The sequence below is a fragment of the Thalassophryne amazonica genome, chromosome 18, assembly GCF_902500255.1.
Source record: "Thalassophryne amazonica chromosome 18, fThaAma1.1, whole genome shotgun sequence".
Lineage (NCBI taxonomy): Eukaryota > Metazoa > Chordata > Actinopteri > Batrachoidiformes > Batrachoididae > Thalassophryne > Thalassophryne amazonica.
This window is the reverse complement of record NC_047120.1, coordinates 52702068-52718136: the sequence shown is the minus strand read 5'-3', so window position 1 is coordinate 52718136 and position 16069 is coordinate 52702068. Positions and strand designations below refer to the sequence as shown.

Sequence of the window (16069 nt, the reverse complement as noted above, 5' to 3'; positions counted from 1 at the left end):
AGCCTACATGAAAGTTATGTGTATCAGATTTACAGCACTGCCATTCAATAGCTGCAATGAGACAACAAAGGACATTCTTACAGGGGCAGGAAGAAGAAAATCTAGTGTAATATTTCACAATATGTTCCAGTAAATGTAAATATGAATGGGACCAAAAGGTTTTATTAAGTGCTTCCTGAAACAGTTAAAACCAGTTTGTGGATTGCAATCATACATGATTGCAATCATACATTGCATACATGATAAATCATGTATCATACATGATAAAAGTACAACTGCCAATGGTACTACACAGCCTGCAAGTCCTCTCAGTTTAAATCAAAACAAAACAGAGCTTTTATTTCCTAATTAATATATAAATGCAAAATATAACAGAGAACCAAATGTGCAAACTGCTCGAGGGAACTGTAGATGAGCCACGTAAGGAGCAGTTGCAGTCTTTCGGGATTTTAGGTTTGTCTGGAGCCGGACATCTGAGCCAATCCACAGCGATGGATTTAGGAGACACGTCGTCTTGGTCCAGTCCTCCTCTGTTCAGTACCCAGTAGAGATTGTCCTTAAAAAAGTAGGCGTCCCCTGAGGAGTAACAACAGTGTTACATTCGTGCTTTTCCTTGTCACACACTGAGCAACAAATTCAATTCAATTTTTTTTTTTTATATAGCGCCAAATCACAACAAACAGTTGCCCCAAGGCGCTTTATATTGTAAGGCAAGGCCATACAATAATGATGTAAAACCCCAACGGTCAAAACGACCCCCTGTGAGCAAGCACTTGGCTACAGTGGGAAGGAAAAACTCCCTTTTAACAGGAAGAAACCTCCAGCAGAACCAGGCTCAGGGAGGGGCAGTCTTCTGCTGGGACTGGTTGGGGCTGAGGGAGAGAACCAGGAAAAAGACATGCTGTGGAGGGGAGCAGAGATCGATCACTAATGATTAAATGCAGAGTGGTGCATACAGAGCAAAAAGAGAAAGAAACAGTGCATCATGGGAACCCCCCAGCAGTCTACGTCTATAGCAGCATAACTAAGGGATGGTTCAGGGTCACCTGATCCAGCCCTAACTATAAGCTTTAGCAAAAAGGAAAGTTTTAAGCCTAATCTTAAAAGTAGAGAGGGTGTCTGTCTCCCTGATCTGAATTGGGAGCTGGTTCCACAGGAGAGGAGCCTGAAAGCTGAAGGCTCTGCCTCCCATTCTACTCTTACAAACCCTAGGAACTACAAGTAAGCCTGCAGTCTGAGAGCGAAGCGCTCTATTGGGGTGATATGGTACTACGAGGTCCCTAAGATAAGATGGGACCTGATTATTCAAAACCTTATAAGTAAGAAGAAGAATTTTAAATTCTATTCTAGAATTAACAGGAAGCCAATGAAGAGAGGCCAATATGGGTGAGATATGCTCTCTCCTTCTAGTCCCCGTCAGCACTCTAGCTGCAGCATTTTGAATTAACTGAAGGCTTTTTAGGGAACTTTTAGGACAACCTGATAATAATGAATTACAATAGTCCAGCCTAGAGGAAATAAATGCATGAATTAGTTTTTCAGCATCACTCTGAGACAAGACCTTTCTGATTTTAGATATTGCGTAAATGCAAAAAAGCAGTCCTACATATTTGTTTAATATGCGCTTTGAATGACATATCCTGATCAAAAATGACTCCAAGATTTCTCACAGTATTACTAGAGGTCAGGGTAATGCCATCCAGAGTAAGGATCTGGTTAGACACCATGTTTCTAAGATTTGTGGGGCCAAGAACAATAACTTCAGTTTTATCTGAGTTTAAAAGCAGGAAATTAGAGGTCATCCATGTCTTTATGTCTGTAAGACAATCCTGCAGTTTAGCTAATTGGTGTGTGTCCTCTGGCTTCATGGATAGATAAAGCTGGGTATCATCTGCGTAACAATGAAAATTTAAGCAATACCGTCTAATAATACTGCCTAAGGGAAGCATATATAAAGTGAATAAAATTGGTCCTAGCACAGAACCTTGTGGAACTCCATAATTAACTTTAGTCTGTGAAGAAGATTCCCATTTACATGAACAAATTGTAATCTATTAGACAAATATGATTCAAACCACCGCAGCGCAGTGCCTTTAATACCTATGGCATGCTCTAATCTCTGTAATAAAATTTTATGGTCAACAGTATCAAAAGCAGCACTGAGGTCTAACAGAACAAGCACAGAGATGAGTCCACTGTCCGAGGCCATAAGAAGATCATTTGTAACCTTCACTAATGCTGTTTCTGTACTATGATGAATTCTAAAACCTGACTGAAACTCTTCAAATAGACCATTCCTCTGCAGATGATCAGTTAGCTGTTTTACAACTACCCTTTCAAGAATTTTTGAGAGAAAAGGAAGGTTGGAGATTGGCCTATAATTAGCTAAGATAGCTGGGTCAAGTGATGGCTTTTTAAGTAATGGTTTAATTACTGCCACCTTAAAAGCCTGTGTACATAGCCAACTAACAAAGATAGATTGATCATATTTAAGATCGAAGCATTAAATAATGGTAGGGCTTCCTTGAGCAGCCTGGTAGGAATGGGTCTAATAAACATGTTGATGGTTTGGATGAAGTAACTAATGAAAATAACTCAGACAGAACAATCGGAGGGAAAGAGTCTAACCAAATACCGGCATCACTGAAAGCAGCCAAAGATAACGATACGTCTTTGGGATGGTTATGAGTAATTTTTTCTCTAATAGTTAAAATTTTGTTAGCAAAGAAAGTCATGAACTCATTACTAGTTAAAGATAATGGAATACTCAGCTCAATAGAGCTCTGACTCTTTGTCAGCCTGGCTACAGTGCTGAAAAGAAACCTGGGGTTGTTCTTATTTCTTCAATTAGTGATGAGTAGAAAGATGTCCTAGCTTTACGGAGGGCTTTTTTATAGAGCAACAGACTCTTTTTCCAGGCTAAGTGAAGATCTTCTAAATTAGTGAGACGCCATTTCCTCTCCAACTTACGGGTTATCTGCTTTAAGCTACGAGTTTGAGAGTTATACCATGGAGTCAGACACTTCTGATTTAAAGCTCTCTTTTTCAGAGGAGCTACAGCATCCAAAGTTGTCTTCAATGAGGATGTAAAACTATTGACGAGATACTCTATCTCCCTTACAGAGTTTAGGTAGCTACTCTGCACTGTGTTGTTATATGGCATTAGAGAACATAAAGAAGGAATCATATCCTTAAACCTAGTTACAGCGCTTTCTGAAAGACTTCTAGTGTAATGAAACTTATTCCCTACTGCTGGGTAGTCCATCAGAGTAAATGTAAATGTTATTAAAAAATGATCAGACAGAAGGGAGTTTTCAGGGAATACTGTTAAGTCTTCTATTTCCATACCATAAGTCAGAACAAGATCTAAGATATGATTAAAGTGGTGGGTGGACTCATTTACTTTTTGAGCAAAGCCAATAGAGTCTAATAATAGATTAAATGCAGTGTTGAGGCTGTCATTCTCAGCATCTGTGTGGATGTTAAAATCGCCCACTATAATTATCTTATCTGAGCTAAGCACTAAGTCAGACAAAAGGTCTGAAAATTCACAGAGAAACTCACAGTAACGACCAGGTGGACGATAGATAATAACAAATAAAACTGGTTTTTGGGACTTCCAATTTGGATGGACAAGACTAAGAGACAAGCTTTCAAATGAATTAAAGCTCTGTCTGGGTTTTTGATTAATTAATAAGCTGGAATGGAAGATTGCTGCTAATCCACCGCCCCGGCCCGTGCTACGAGCATTCTGACAGTTAGTGTGACTCGGGGTGTTGACTCATTTAAACTAACATATTCATCCTGCTGTAACCAGGTTTCTGTTAGGCAGAATAAATCAATATGTTGATCAATTATTATATCATTTACCAACAGGGACTTAGAAGAGAGAGACCTAATGTTTAATAGACCACATTTAACTGTTTTAGTCTGTGGTGCAGTAGAAGGTGCTATATTATTTTTCTTTTGAATTTTATGCTTAAATAGATTTTTGCTGGTTATTGGTAGTCTGGGAGGCAGGCACCGTCTCTACGGGGATGGGGTAATGAGGGGATGGCAGGGGGAGAGAAGCTGCAGAGAGGTGTGTAAGACTACAAACTCTGCTTCCTGGTCCCAACCCTGATAGTCACGGTTGGAGGATTAAGAAATTAGCCAGATTTCTAGAAATGAGAGCTGCTCCATCCAAAGTGGGATGGATGCCGTCTCTCCTAACAAGACCAGGTTTTCCCCAGAAAGCTTGCCATTATCTATGAAGCCCACCTCATTTTTTGGACACCACTCAGACAGCCAGCAATTCAAGGAGAACATGCGGCTAAACATGTCACTCCCGGTCTGATTCTAATCTAAGATAAAGGTGTGACGTGGGTTTATATTCACCAAATTGGCAAAGAAACTGCTCTATTTAAAAAGAAACTGCTCAATGGAGAACAAAAGTGGACACTGAATTACCAAAGGAGCTTCAAGCCTATCCCAGCAGTCATAGACCATGAGGGGCGTACATGACGTACACCCTGGACAGGACACCAGTTTGTCGCAGGGCCACATATAGACAAACAAACACATTCACCCCTGCACACTCACCTACGGACAATTTAAAGTTTCCAATCCACCAACGTGTGTCCTTTGGATGTGAGAGGAAGCCAGAGCACTGGGAGTGAACCCACGCAAACATGGGGAGAACATGCAAACTCCACACAGAAAAGCCACAGGTGGGAATCAGACCCATGACCTTCTTGCTGTGAGGCAACAGTGCTAACCACAAAGCCACCATGCTGCCCCCTGTGCTTCTATTTGCCTTAAAACTTTTAAGATAAAATACTGCCATCTAGTGGAGTCAGGAAAGAAAGCAAATGCTTCATGAGGCCTCATATAGCCACCACTAACAGTAAGTGGCCACTAGACCTAGAGTTCAAGCAACGTCATTTCAAGTAACATGTAACTCCAAAACCACCCCTATATCAAGACAGACATGGAGAGAATGAAGAAGTGTCTGCGTCAGCTACATTCATATCAAATCCTTTCTGCAAGGTTGTGTGGACTTGTGACAATATCATTTGAGTTTCAGAATGTAACAGAAAATAATTATGTCTATATGGAAATGGTCTTTCTAGCTCACTGACAACCACACCTGCTCCTAATCCATCATCAACACAGCAACCAATAACCATCCAACCATAATGACTGTTGTTTTTTGAGTTTTTATTATAACTATTGGGAGAGGAAGGATCTATCTATCTCTACATACATACATAAAAATGAAAGAACATGGAAACATGCATTAGTTTTTAGAAGGTTGTTGGAAAAGAGATTTATCTCATATGTCTCTTTTGTCAAAGATGAGCCGAGCACTCAAGTGATTGACTGCTAAAAATGGTTTAACATGATTAAAGTTGCAAAAACCAGAACTGTTCTTTCACAGACATTTTCTTGGCACAGACGTGTACGTTTTTCCGGTTAGACAAATGATTTAATGTTTTGACAGCACATTAGTGGCATGAGTGCTGTCTCAGATGTGTGACTTCTGGCTTCTCCTAGGTACGTATGTTAGAAACCAGTCAAAACCAGAATTTTGCCTGTGGCAATACAATAACGTTACCTTCCCCCCAGCTGATGATGTCATCCACGTTGGCAGGAACACCTTTCCAGAGGCTGCTGTCCCGTGGATAGCCTGGCTCTGGCTGCCTGCTCGCCTCTTGGCCAATACGACTCTCGTCAAACCTCCAGAACTCTCCACCACTGAACAGGTAAGTCTTGCCATTGTGGGCCCAGACAAAGGCTGCATCGACTCTTTCCACCATCTTCCCGCTCCCTGTCTTCATGCCCCAGTCGGACAGAGGCCGCGGGTAACCATCCATGGCCACCGTGTCCCTGAACACCCAGTACTGAGATCCTGCACATTCAGAAGAAAACGTGTCAGTGAGAGTTTTGCCATTTATGTTGTATGGCAGAGAGGCATTTTGCATTGGCGGAATTCAGTTGTCCGATATGGGGGGGGGGATTTCTCATCAGGAAATTTTGTAATTTGCTCTGTTAAATGTTGCATTTTGAAGCTTTTTTCACCCCAGTACTTTAATTCAATAAGTTGTTTATGCATACATTATTATTATTATTATTATTATGTTGATTGGCGGACCTGGCTAAATTCCCAGCAAAAAGAAATAGTTGAAAGAAATAGTTGAAGAAATGGTATGTAAGTAGCCTACCTAGAATTTTCTGTGTGTTATTGTTTAAAATTGACACTCAATTATTATAAATTACCTATTTAATCGCCTTCAACTCTACATGAGGTAAGTCATTCCAAGAATGGTTTTTGTGTGCTTTGAAGTTGAATAATTGTTGCTACGATCACTTCAAACTTACTGTTACTTCTGTTATCACATTAGCATTGTTTGAATGCTAACATTAGCTATTAGCTTCAAACTTACTGTTAGTTCTGTTATCACATTAGCATTGTTTGAATGCTAACATTAGCTATTAGCTCAAACTTACTGCTAGTTCTGTTGTCACATTAGCATTGTCTGAATGCTCACATTATTATTATTACTCGTATTTCTAACAAGAAGCAGACAAAATCCAATTTTTATTGTATGCTTTGTAATATATAACATCATATTATTAATTGATTATTAATTGATATAATATGTTCAACCCCCCCCCACCCCAACCCAATTGTCAAATGGTGGGTGGGTGGAGCGCCTACTCTTTAGCCCACACTAGGTCCACCACTTGCATGACGTTCTTCATATCTAACAAAAATTTTCTTTGGCCATAAACACGCAGTATTGTTGATGTGTTATTTTCTCACCAATGAAGAAGATGATACGGCTGTCACTCTTCCTCTCGTATACAGCATCGATTTTGTTCGTCCCGGAGGGGAGGCCCATCCAGAAGTTTTTAATCAGAGCTGGGCTGAGGGACACCAAAGATCTGTCCTGCTTGGTCCTCCAGAACTGTGCACCTTTAATGAGACATAGGAGTGACACACATATACAGACAGAACAAAAATGATGGCCCTGGTCCTTTATTTTAGTGGTGGTGGGAAAGGGGGTGGGGGGTAACCAATGTCTCACCTTTAAAAAAGAAAACTTCGCCCCTGATATTGGCCACTGCATCAAAACTTCCCTGACAGCGATCCTGGATTGAGGGATCAGATCTGGAACAAAAAAAAAAAAAAGCTCCAATTGTATTTACAGAGGAAGTAGGTCGACCAGACGGCCACTAGAGGGAGCAGGACAATTGAACACTATGAGACAAAGGAAGAGTCGGGATTTCATACAAAGCCATCTGCTGTTCTAAAAGTTACTCAACGTGTATTTCAAAAAAGTGAGCGCCGCATTGCGACTTCATGATTTGTAAGTGAAAGAGACAAACAGGTGCTCATTGTTAGATAGATGTTGGTTTTCTTTATTTGTTTCCTCCAGTGGCTTTAAAGTGGGATCGAAGTTGCTCTTTCTCAAAATCTCTGACAGATCTGATCCTGTAGCAGCTCCAGTTTCCACAGAAGCCTTGAGATATTGTTATACGCACTGCACGGGCATCAACTGACGTATCACACACACAACACAGGATGTTTTTTTTTTTTTGTCATTGTTCCGTTTCAACAACTCTGGAGAATCCAGAACAACAGGCCAACATTCAGAAACACTGAAGAACAATAGCTCCACCTAAAGGACAGCAGCTTCTATCCTGACTGTGTCTTGTTAATATCTGTGTACTGTCAGAGGGGAATTAAGATTCTTAAACACTTGTGAATGTTAATATCAATCAATGGATGTCCTGATTGCAGTACTTGAGACATTGAGTGTGCTATTGTTCTGGATCAAGATGAAGTTCCAGACTTTCATGACTTCTTGTACATAACCGGATGACATATCTTGGTGGCCACAGTGGGGTTTGAACACCAGATCGCTCGCACTTGAGACCAAGGCTCTACCAGTTCAGCCAAGGTGAATTCCCCACTAGCCAAGGTAGCAGGAACATCTTTTCAATCTGGACTTCACCTTATAACATGTACATTCACTTATCTTGGCAATGACGTTTATGTCTTGGGGTCTTCTGCTTTTGAGAATGAGAGACACCTGGGAAGAACTTAATAGTTTCATGAAGCTTCTCAACAGAGATGTTTGCCAATGTCAATATTTTTTTGCAAGAGAATGAAGGTCCAGTGTTTAGGGTTCTGGTGTTTGTGAGACTTGGATGCTAACCACTGGCCAAAGGTGACAACTGGATGTCTTTAGTACTAGGTCTCATCGAAGGATCCTTGGGTAGCGCTGGAATGACTTTGTGTCAAACAAGCTGTTACTTATGGAGACTCAGCGGAGGAGAATCACTTGGATTGTGAGGGAGTGATAGCCCTAACCCTAACCCTAACCCTAGCTACAAAGTACCTAAGTGTGACTTCATGTATCCATAACTGTCTTTCTACATGATCTTTCCACACTTGCCATCTTATGCTGTGAAGACAAATCTGAGTGCAATGTGTGGACTTTTTCCATCCTTGTGGACATTATTGATGGATTAAACCAATAAAGTCAGTTATTCTTACGTATTTATTCCATCAATCACAAAGCTTCCTACACGAGAATTACACACTGAAAGGACAGAGTGACCGCTGTCACCACTTATGATACACTGGCCATGTGGTATATTACCATGTAGTGCAGCAGATAACAGAATATTTACAGAGGAATCCTTCAAATGGTGATACAAGCATCAAATCTGGCAAAGTACAACTTAGATATTACTCTTTTGAAAAAACTGATGGACCACTTGAATTTTCAATAGGCAGCCATGTAGGGGTCAACTGAAGAATTACATAGGAGTCAAAATATAAACATGCTCCAGTCATATTGAAAATTATACCACATTATTTGTCTGATTGTAAAGAGTCCAAAAAGGTATAGTTTGGACTATCTATGACTGAATTCTATTGAGTTATGGGGTAAAAACAAGAATGGTGACAAAGTTCAGTTTCAGTTTGTACAGGGGTCAAAAGTTAGAGTTGCTCCAATTTTGTTCAAAGGTGATGCATATTATTGGTTGAGTTAATAGGGTTTCAAAAAGGAATAGTTTGCACCATGTATCATGCTTAGTTATCACGTTACGGGGTAACATATGTCACATGTCATAGAATTATTTGACCTTTACTTTAGAGACCAAGCATTCAACACAGTCAAAACTATTCCATTTATTAATCCAAGTAGCTCAATCAACAATGTGCACCATTTTTTACTAAAATTGGAGCAACATTAACTTTTGACCCCTGTACAAACTGAAATTGGCCTTTGTCACCATTCTTAAGGTTTTTGCCCCATAACTCCATAACATTCAGTCATAGATAGTCCAAACTATACCTTTCTGGAATCTTTATGATCAGGCAAATAATGTGGTATAGTTTTCATATGATTGGAGCATTTTTAGATTTTAATCCCTGTGTAGTTCTTCAATTGACCCCTACGTGGCCGCCTATTGAAAATTCAAGTGGCCCGTCGGTTTTTTCAATAGAAGAATGACTAAGGAGAATTTGTGTTGGATTTGGTGCTTGTATCACCATGTGAAGTATTGTTTCATTTATTTGCTGCACTAATGGGTGTGATCCAGCACTCATTAATATCTGTGCGGTAGGAATTCACAATTTACTTTAAAGTGGAATGTTTGATACATTTTCTACTAATGTTGTTTTTCTTGAGGCCTCCAATGCCTCAAGGTCAACTCACTGTTGTGTTGGTCTTGGAGGTGGGGGACTGGGCAGATGTGGCTTGTATGGATCTTCACCACCTGGTCTCACATCACCGTGGTTCACACCTAGAACAATAGAACGACATGTGATGACACTCCAGAAGCTAATGCCACAGAGTCAAGGCACACACTAGTTAGCACCTATCTAACGCACAAAACCTTTGAATCCTTGTTGGGTTCCGGTGTGCCAACAAGATGATCTACCCATCGAGAGGATCTCCACCGTGCAACTGCGTATGCACACACATGCGCAGTTCTCTCTACCCCGGACATTAACACCTACACCCGTCAAGTTTATCTACCTCCTCTTTACCGTGCAAATGCACACGCACATCTCCCTGTCGAGACGATCTCCTCATCATCTATCGACAATATTCTCCTTTAAAGGCAAGTTCTTACTTTTTTAAATTGAAAAGATATATTACTGTATTTTTATGTAAAGACACAACTTACGTGGGTTTTCTACTTTAATTCGGTGGGTGAGGTGCGCATGCGCAGTTGCGCAGTGGAGCTCATCTCGAGGGGACACGGTCACCCGTTGAGATGAGCTGAGCTCCACTACCGAAGAAAACCCATGTAAGTTTTGTATTTACATAAAAATACAGTAATAAGTGTTTTTTCCAATTTAAAAAGTAAAGACTTGCATGTACACACTGTCGTTAGATGCCGGGGAGATCAACTCAGCGGGGGAGATCATCTCGACAGAACACTGGCTTTGCATGTTCTCACAGCCCTTCAGGCCTGAGGCGTGGCATTAGCTATGGACAAGTCCACACAAACTCTGCCAGATTTGTCTCAGATTAACCATCAGCCCACCTTCAGTTTGTGCTGTAAATCCTCTATTAATGAATAAAATCAGTCAAAAGAGAGAAGAAACCTAGAGCTAGGTCCACGAGATGTAGAGAATTAGACCTTGGTGTCTTTGGAGGATCCTTGGGTACCTCTGCAATGACTGTGTCAAACGAACGGTTATACTGGGAGCCTAAGGTGATGATGACAATTTGGCCATGTGGCGCATTTCTATGTTTTCGATCCAGCATGAAGGTGCCTCTGTGTTGAAGACCTCAAGAGTTGAAGAAGGCCATGACGATGGCCGTATTTTACCTGGGCGCTTGCCATCAAAGACTTAAGGTGGTTCCGTAGTGTGGTAGATGCACCGCCGTGCAACACCGGTGCACGATCCAATACTTGACCTGACCTGTAGATGATTGCAAACTCAAACCAGTCTCTTGCAACATTTTGAAATCTTTGTGACACCTGTGTTTTGGAATACGTATGTAAAGGAAGGAAGCACATGTTGTGCTAAGTGGGTCCTCATTACATCACCAACTATTTCAAAACAAATGTTTCAAAATGTTCCAGTTCATTTTCTCCATCTGGTGTTGTAACATAATAAAACACAAGTGAGTGGCTTGCCATCACATGAAGTAAACATGAAAAGAAATAAGCAAATGTTCCATTATTTATGTGTTCCTTGTTTGTTTTCTTTCAACCCCCTGCATCACTGACTCAGGGTTGGTGTTTGGTTAAAGTCTCAGCATTGACACCTGCTGGAATGTTGAGAACCATATGAAATTATGAAAATGGATGGAACTGCTGTGGCACTGAGACTGTGCATGTGAACATACTCTATTTAGTCAAAGGATCAAAGCTCAGCAATGAGGATCAAAGATGAGGCATCAGGGTCAAAGATCAAGATTAAAGTGTAGCAATCAAGATCTAATTTCAGCTATTTGGAATGACAGTCAGCAATAAGTATCAAAGATGAGCGAATGTAGGAGTATGCTCTGCATTGTATTTTTCTGATTAACACCTCCCACTCGCTCCCCTCAGGATGCAAACTCATGATTGCTGGCATGGGAGGCAGACTTTCTAACCAGATGGCCAAAAACTATGGCTCTGGCCTTGTGGCCACAAAATCATTTCAGCTGTTGGGTAGTCAGGTTTACTGACTACTGTTGCACAGTGACTCAATCAATCAATCAATCAACTTTTTTCTTATATAGCGCCAAATCACAACAAACAGTTGCCCCAAGGCGCTCCATATTGTAAGGCAAGGCCATACAAAAACCCCAACGGTCAAAACGACCCCCTATGAGCAAGCACTTGGCCACAGTGGGAAGGAAAAACTCCCTTTTAACAGGAAGAAACCTCCAGCAGAACCAGGCTCAGGGAGGGGCAGTCTTCTGCTGAGACTGGTTGGGGCTGAGGGAAAGAACCAGGAAAAAGACATGCCGAGAAGGGGGGCAGAGATCGATCACTAATGATTAAATGCAGAGTGATGCATACGGAGCAAAAAGAGAAAGAAACAGTGCATCATGGGAACCCCCCACAGTCTACGTCTAAAGCAACATAACCAAGGGATGGTCCAGGGTCACCCGATCCAGCCCTAACTATAAGCCTTAGCGAAAAGGAATGTTTTAAGCCTAATCTTAAAAGTAGAGAGGGTATCTGTCTCCCTGATCTGAATTGGGAGCTGGTTCCACAGGAGAGGAGCCTGAAAGCTGAAGGCTCTGCCTCCCATTCTACTCTTACAAACCCTAGGAACTACAAGTAAGCCCGCAGTCTGAGAGCGAAGCGCTCTAATGGGGTAATATGGTACTACGAGGTCCCTAAGATAAGATGGGACCTGATTATTCAAAACCTTATAAGTAAGAAGAAGAATTTTAAATTCTATTCTAGAATTAACAGGAAGCCAATGAAGAGAGGCCAACACGGGTGAGATATGCTCTCTCCTGCTAGTCCCCGTCAGTACTCTAGCTGCAGCATTCTGAACCAACTGAAGGCTTTTTAGGGAACTTTTAGGACAACCTGATAATAATGAATTACAATAGTCCAGCCTAGAGGAAATAAATGCATGAATTAGTTTTTCAGCATCACTCTGAGACAAGACCTTTCTGATTTTAGAGATATTGCGTAAATGCAAAAAGGCAGTCCTACATATTTGTTTAATATGCGCTTTGAATGACATATCCTGATCAAAAATGACTCCAAGATTTCTCACAGTATCACTAGAGATCAGGGAAATGCCATCCAGAGTAACGATCTGGTTAGACACCATGCTTCTAAGATTTGTGGGGCCAAGTACAATAACTTCAGTTTTATCTGAGTTTAAAAGCAGGAAATTAGAGGTCATCCATGTCTTTATGTCTGTAAGACAATCCTGCAGTTTAGCTAATTGGTGTGTATCCTCTGGCTTCATGGATAGATAAAGCTGGGTATCATCTGCGTAACAATGAAAATTTAAGCAATACCGTCTAATAATACTGCCTAAGGGAAGCATGTATAAAGTGAATAAAATTGGTCCTAGCACAGAACCTTGTGGAACTCCATAATTAACTTTAGTCTGTGAAGAAGATTCCCCATTTACATGAACAAACTGTAATCTATTAGACAAATATGATTCAAACCACCGCAGCGCAGTGCCTTTAATACCTATGACATGCTCTAATCTCTGTAATAAAATTTATGGTCAACAGTATCAAAAGCAGCACTGAGGTCCAACAGAACAAGCACAGAGATAAGTCCACTGTCCGAAGCCATAAGAAGATAATTTGTAACCTTCACTAATGCTGTTTCTGTACTATGATGAATTCTAAAACCTGACTGAAACTCTTCAAATAGACCATTCCTCTGCAGGTGATCAGATAGCTGTTTTACAACTACCCTCTCAAGAATCTTTGAGAGAAAGGAAGGTTGGAGATTGGCCTATAATTAGCTAAGATAGCTGGGTCAAGTGATGGCTTTTTAAGTAATGGTTTAATTACTGCCACCTTAAAGGCCTGTGGTACATAACCAACTAACAAAGATAGATTGATCATATTTAAGATTGAAGCATTAAATAATGGTAGGACTTCCTTGAGCAGCCTGGCAGGAATGGGTCTAATAAACATGTTGATGGTTTGGATGAAGTAACTAATGAAAATAACTCAGACAGAACAATCGGAGAGAAAGAGTCTAACCAAATACCGGCATCACTGAAAGCAGCCAAAGATAACGATACATCTTGGGATGGTTATGAGTAATTTTTTCTCTAATAGTCAAAATTTTTGTTAGCAAAGAAAGTCATGAAGTCATTACTAGTTAAAGTTAATGGAATACTCAGCTCAATAGAGCTCTGACTCTTTGTCAGCCTGGCTACAGTGCTGAAAAGAAACCTGGGGTTGTTCTTATTTTCTTCAATTAGTGATGAGTAGAAAGATGTCCTAGCTTTACGGAGGGCTTTTTTATAGAGCAACAAACTCTTTTTCCAGGCTAAGTGAAGATCTTCTAAATTAGTGAGACGCCATTTCCTCTCCAACTTACGGGTTATCTGCTTTAAGCTACGAGTTTGTGCGTTATACCACGGAGTCAGACACTTCTGATTTAAAGCTCTCTTTTTCAGAGGAGCTACAGCATCCAAAGTTGTCTTCAATGAGGATGTAAAACTATTGACGAGATACTCTAACTCCCTTACAGAGTTAGGTAGCTACTCTGCTCTGTGTTGGTATATGACATTAGAGAACATAAAGAAGGAATCATATCCTTAAACCTAGTTACAGCGCTTTCTGAAAGACTTCTAGTGTAATGAAACTTATTCCCCACTGCAGGGTGGTCCATCAGGGTAAATGTAAATGTTATTAAAAAATGATCAGACAGAAGGGAGTTTTCAGGGAATACTGTTAAGTCTTCTATTTCCATACCATAAGTCAGAACAAGATCTAAAATATGATTAAAGTGGTGGGTGGACTCATTTACTTTTTGAGCAAAGCCCATAGAGTCTAATAATAGATTAAATGCAGTGTTGAGGCTGTCATTCTCAGCATCTGTGTGGATGTTAAAATCGCCCACTATAATTATCTTATCTGAGCTAAGCACTAAGTCAGACAAAAGGTCTGAAAATTCACAGAGAAACTCACAGTAACGACCAGGTGGACGATAGATAATAACAAATAAAACTGTTTTTTGGGACTTCCAATTTGGATGGACAAGACTAAGAGACAAGCTTTCAAATGAATTAAAGCTCTGTCTAGGTTTTTGATTAATTAATAAGCTGGAATGGAAGATTGCTGCTAATCCTCCGCCCCGGCCCGTGCTACGAGCATTCTGACAGTTAGTGTGACTCGGGGGTGTTGACTCATTTAAACTAACATATTCATCCTGCTGTAACCAGGTTTCTGTTAGGCAGAATAAATCAATACGTTGATCAATTATTATATCATTTACCAACAGGGACTTAGAAGAGAGAGACCTAATGTTTAATAGACCACATTTAACTGTTTTAGTCTGTGGTGCAGTTGAAGGTGCTATATTATTTTTTCTTTTTGAATTTTTATGCTTAAATAGATTTTTGCTGGTTATTGGTAGTCTGGGAGCAGGCACCGTCTGTACGGGGATGGGGTAATGAGGGGATGGCAGGGGGAGAGAAGCTGCAGAGAGGTGTGTAAGACCACCGCTCTGCCTCCTGGTCCCAACGCTAGACAGTCACAGTTTGGAGGATCCAAAAAAATTGGCCAGATTTCTAGAAATGAGAGCTGCTCCCTCTAAAGTGGGATGGATGCCGTCTCTCCTAACAAGACCAGGTTTTCCCCAGAAGCTTTGCCAATTATCAATGAAGCCCACCTCATTTTTTGGATACCACTCAGACAGCCAGCAATTCAAGGAGAACATGCGGCTAAACATGTCACTCCCAGTCTGATTGGGGAGGGGCCCAGAGAAAACAACAGAGTCCGACATTGTTTTTGCAAAGTTACACACCGATTTAATGTTAATTTTAGTGACCTCCGATTGGCGTAACCGAGTGTCATTACTGCCGACGTGAATTACAATCTTGCTGGCCTCCATCACACGAACAGGCTCAAAGTTCAAGGTAAGAGGTCAGCAATCAGGATCAAGGCTTTGTCATTAGGTTCAGTGGTCAGTGATCAAAATCAAAGGCCAGCACTCTCTGAACAAAGATAAGAGGTCAACCCAAATGATCAACATCAAACTTTAAATCAAATCAAACTTCAGCAATCAAGCAATCAATTTACACTTAGTGAGTGTAAATGACAGTCAGCAGTAAGGCTTAAAGTTGAGTTATGAAGATCAAAGATGAGTGACTAGGATCAAAGATCAAGATAAGAGGTCAGGATCGATGAGGGGCAGGGATCAGGATCACAGATAAATAACCTGGATCAAAGATAAGGGATATGAATCAAAGTTCAACAGTGTAGACATATGTTTAGTAATGTGGGATAATAGTCAACAGTAAGGATCACAGATGAATTATCAGGATTGAGGATGAGTGATGAAGAACCAAGATTAGCATTAGGATCACAAGTAGGCCATCAGTAACAAAAGTTATGATCAA

At 40.7% G+C, this 16069-nt stretch overlaps 1 protein-coding gene across 2 annotated transcripts in view; it reads right to left on the bottom strand.

Annotated features, from left to right (window-relative positions):
- Positions 1-306: 306 nt before the first annotated feature.
- Positions 307-16069, bottom strand: part of mmp25b (matrix metallopeptidase 25b) — a 31225-nt gene continuing 15462 nt past the window's right edge. For both annotated transcript variants that reach the window (XM_034194562.1, XM_034194561.1), the window contains 5 exons: positions 9717-9804; positions 7071-7153; positions 6806-6958; positions 5597-5890; positions 307-576 (listed from right to left, as the gene is read on the bottom strand). In XM_034194562.1, coding sequence (XP_034050453.1) covers positions 338-576; positions 5597-5890; positions 6806-6958; positions 7071-7153; positions 9717-9804 — 857 coding nt within the window. In that variant the 3' untranslated portion in view covers positions 307-337. The remainder of the gene's footprint in view (positions 577-5596; positions 5891-6805; positions 6959-7070; positions 7154-9716; positions 9805-16069) is intronic.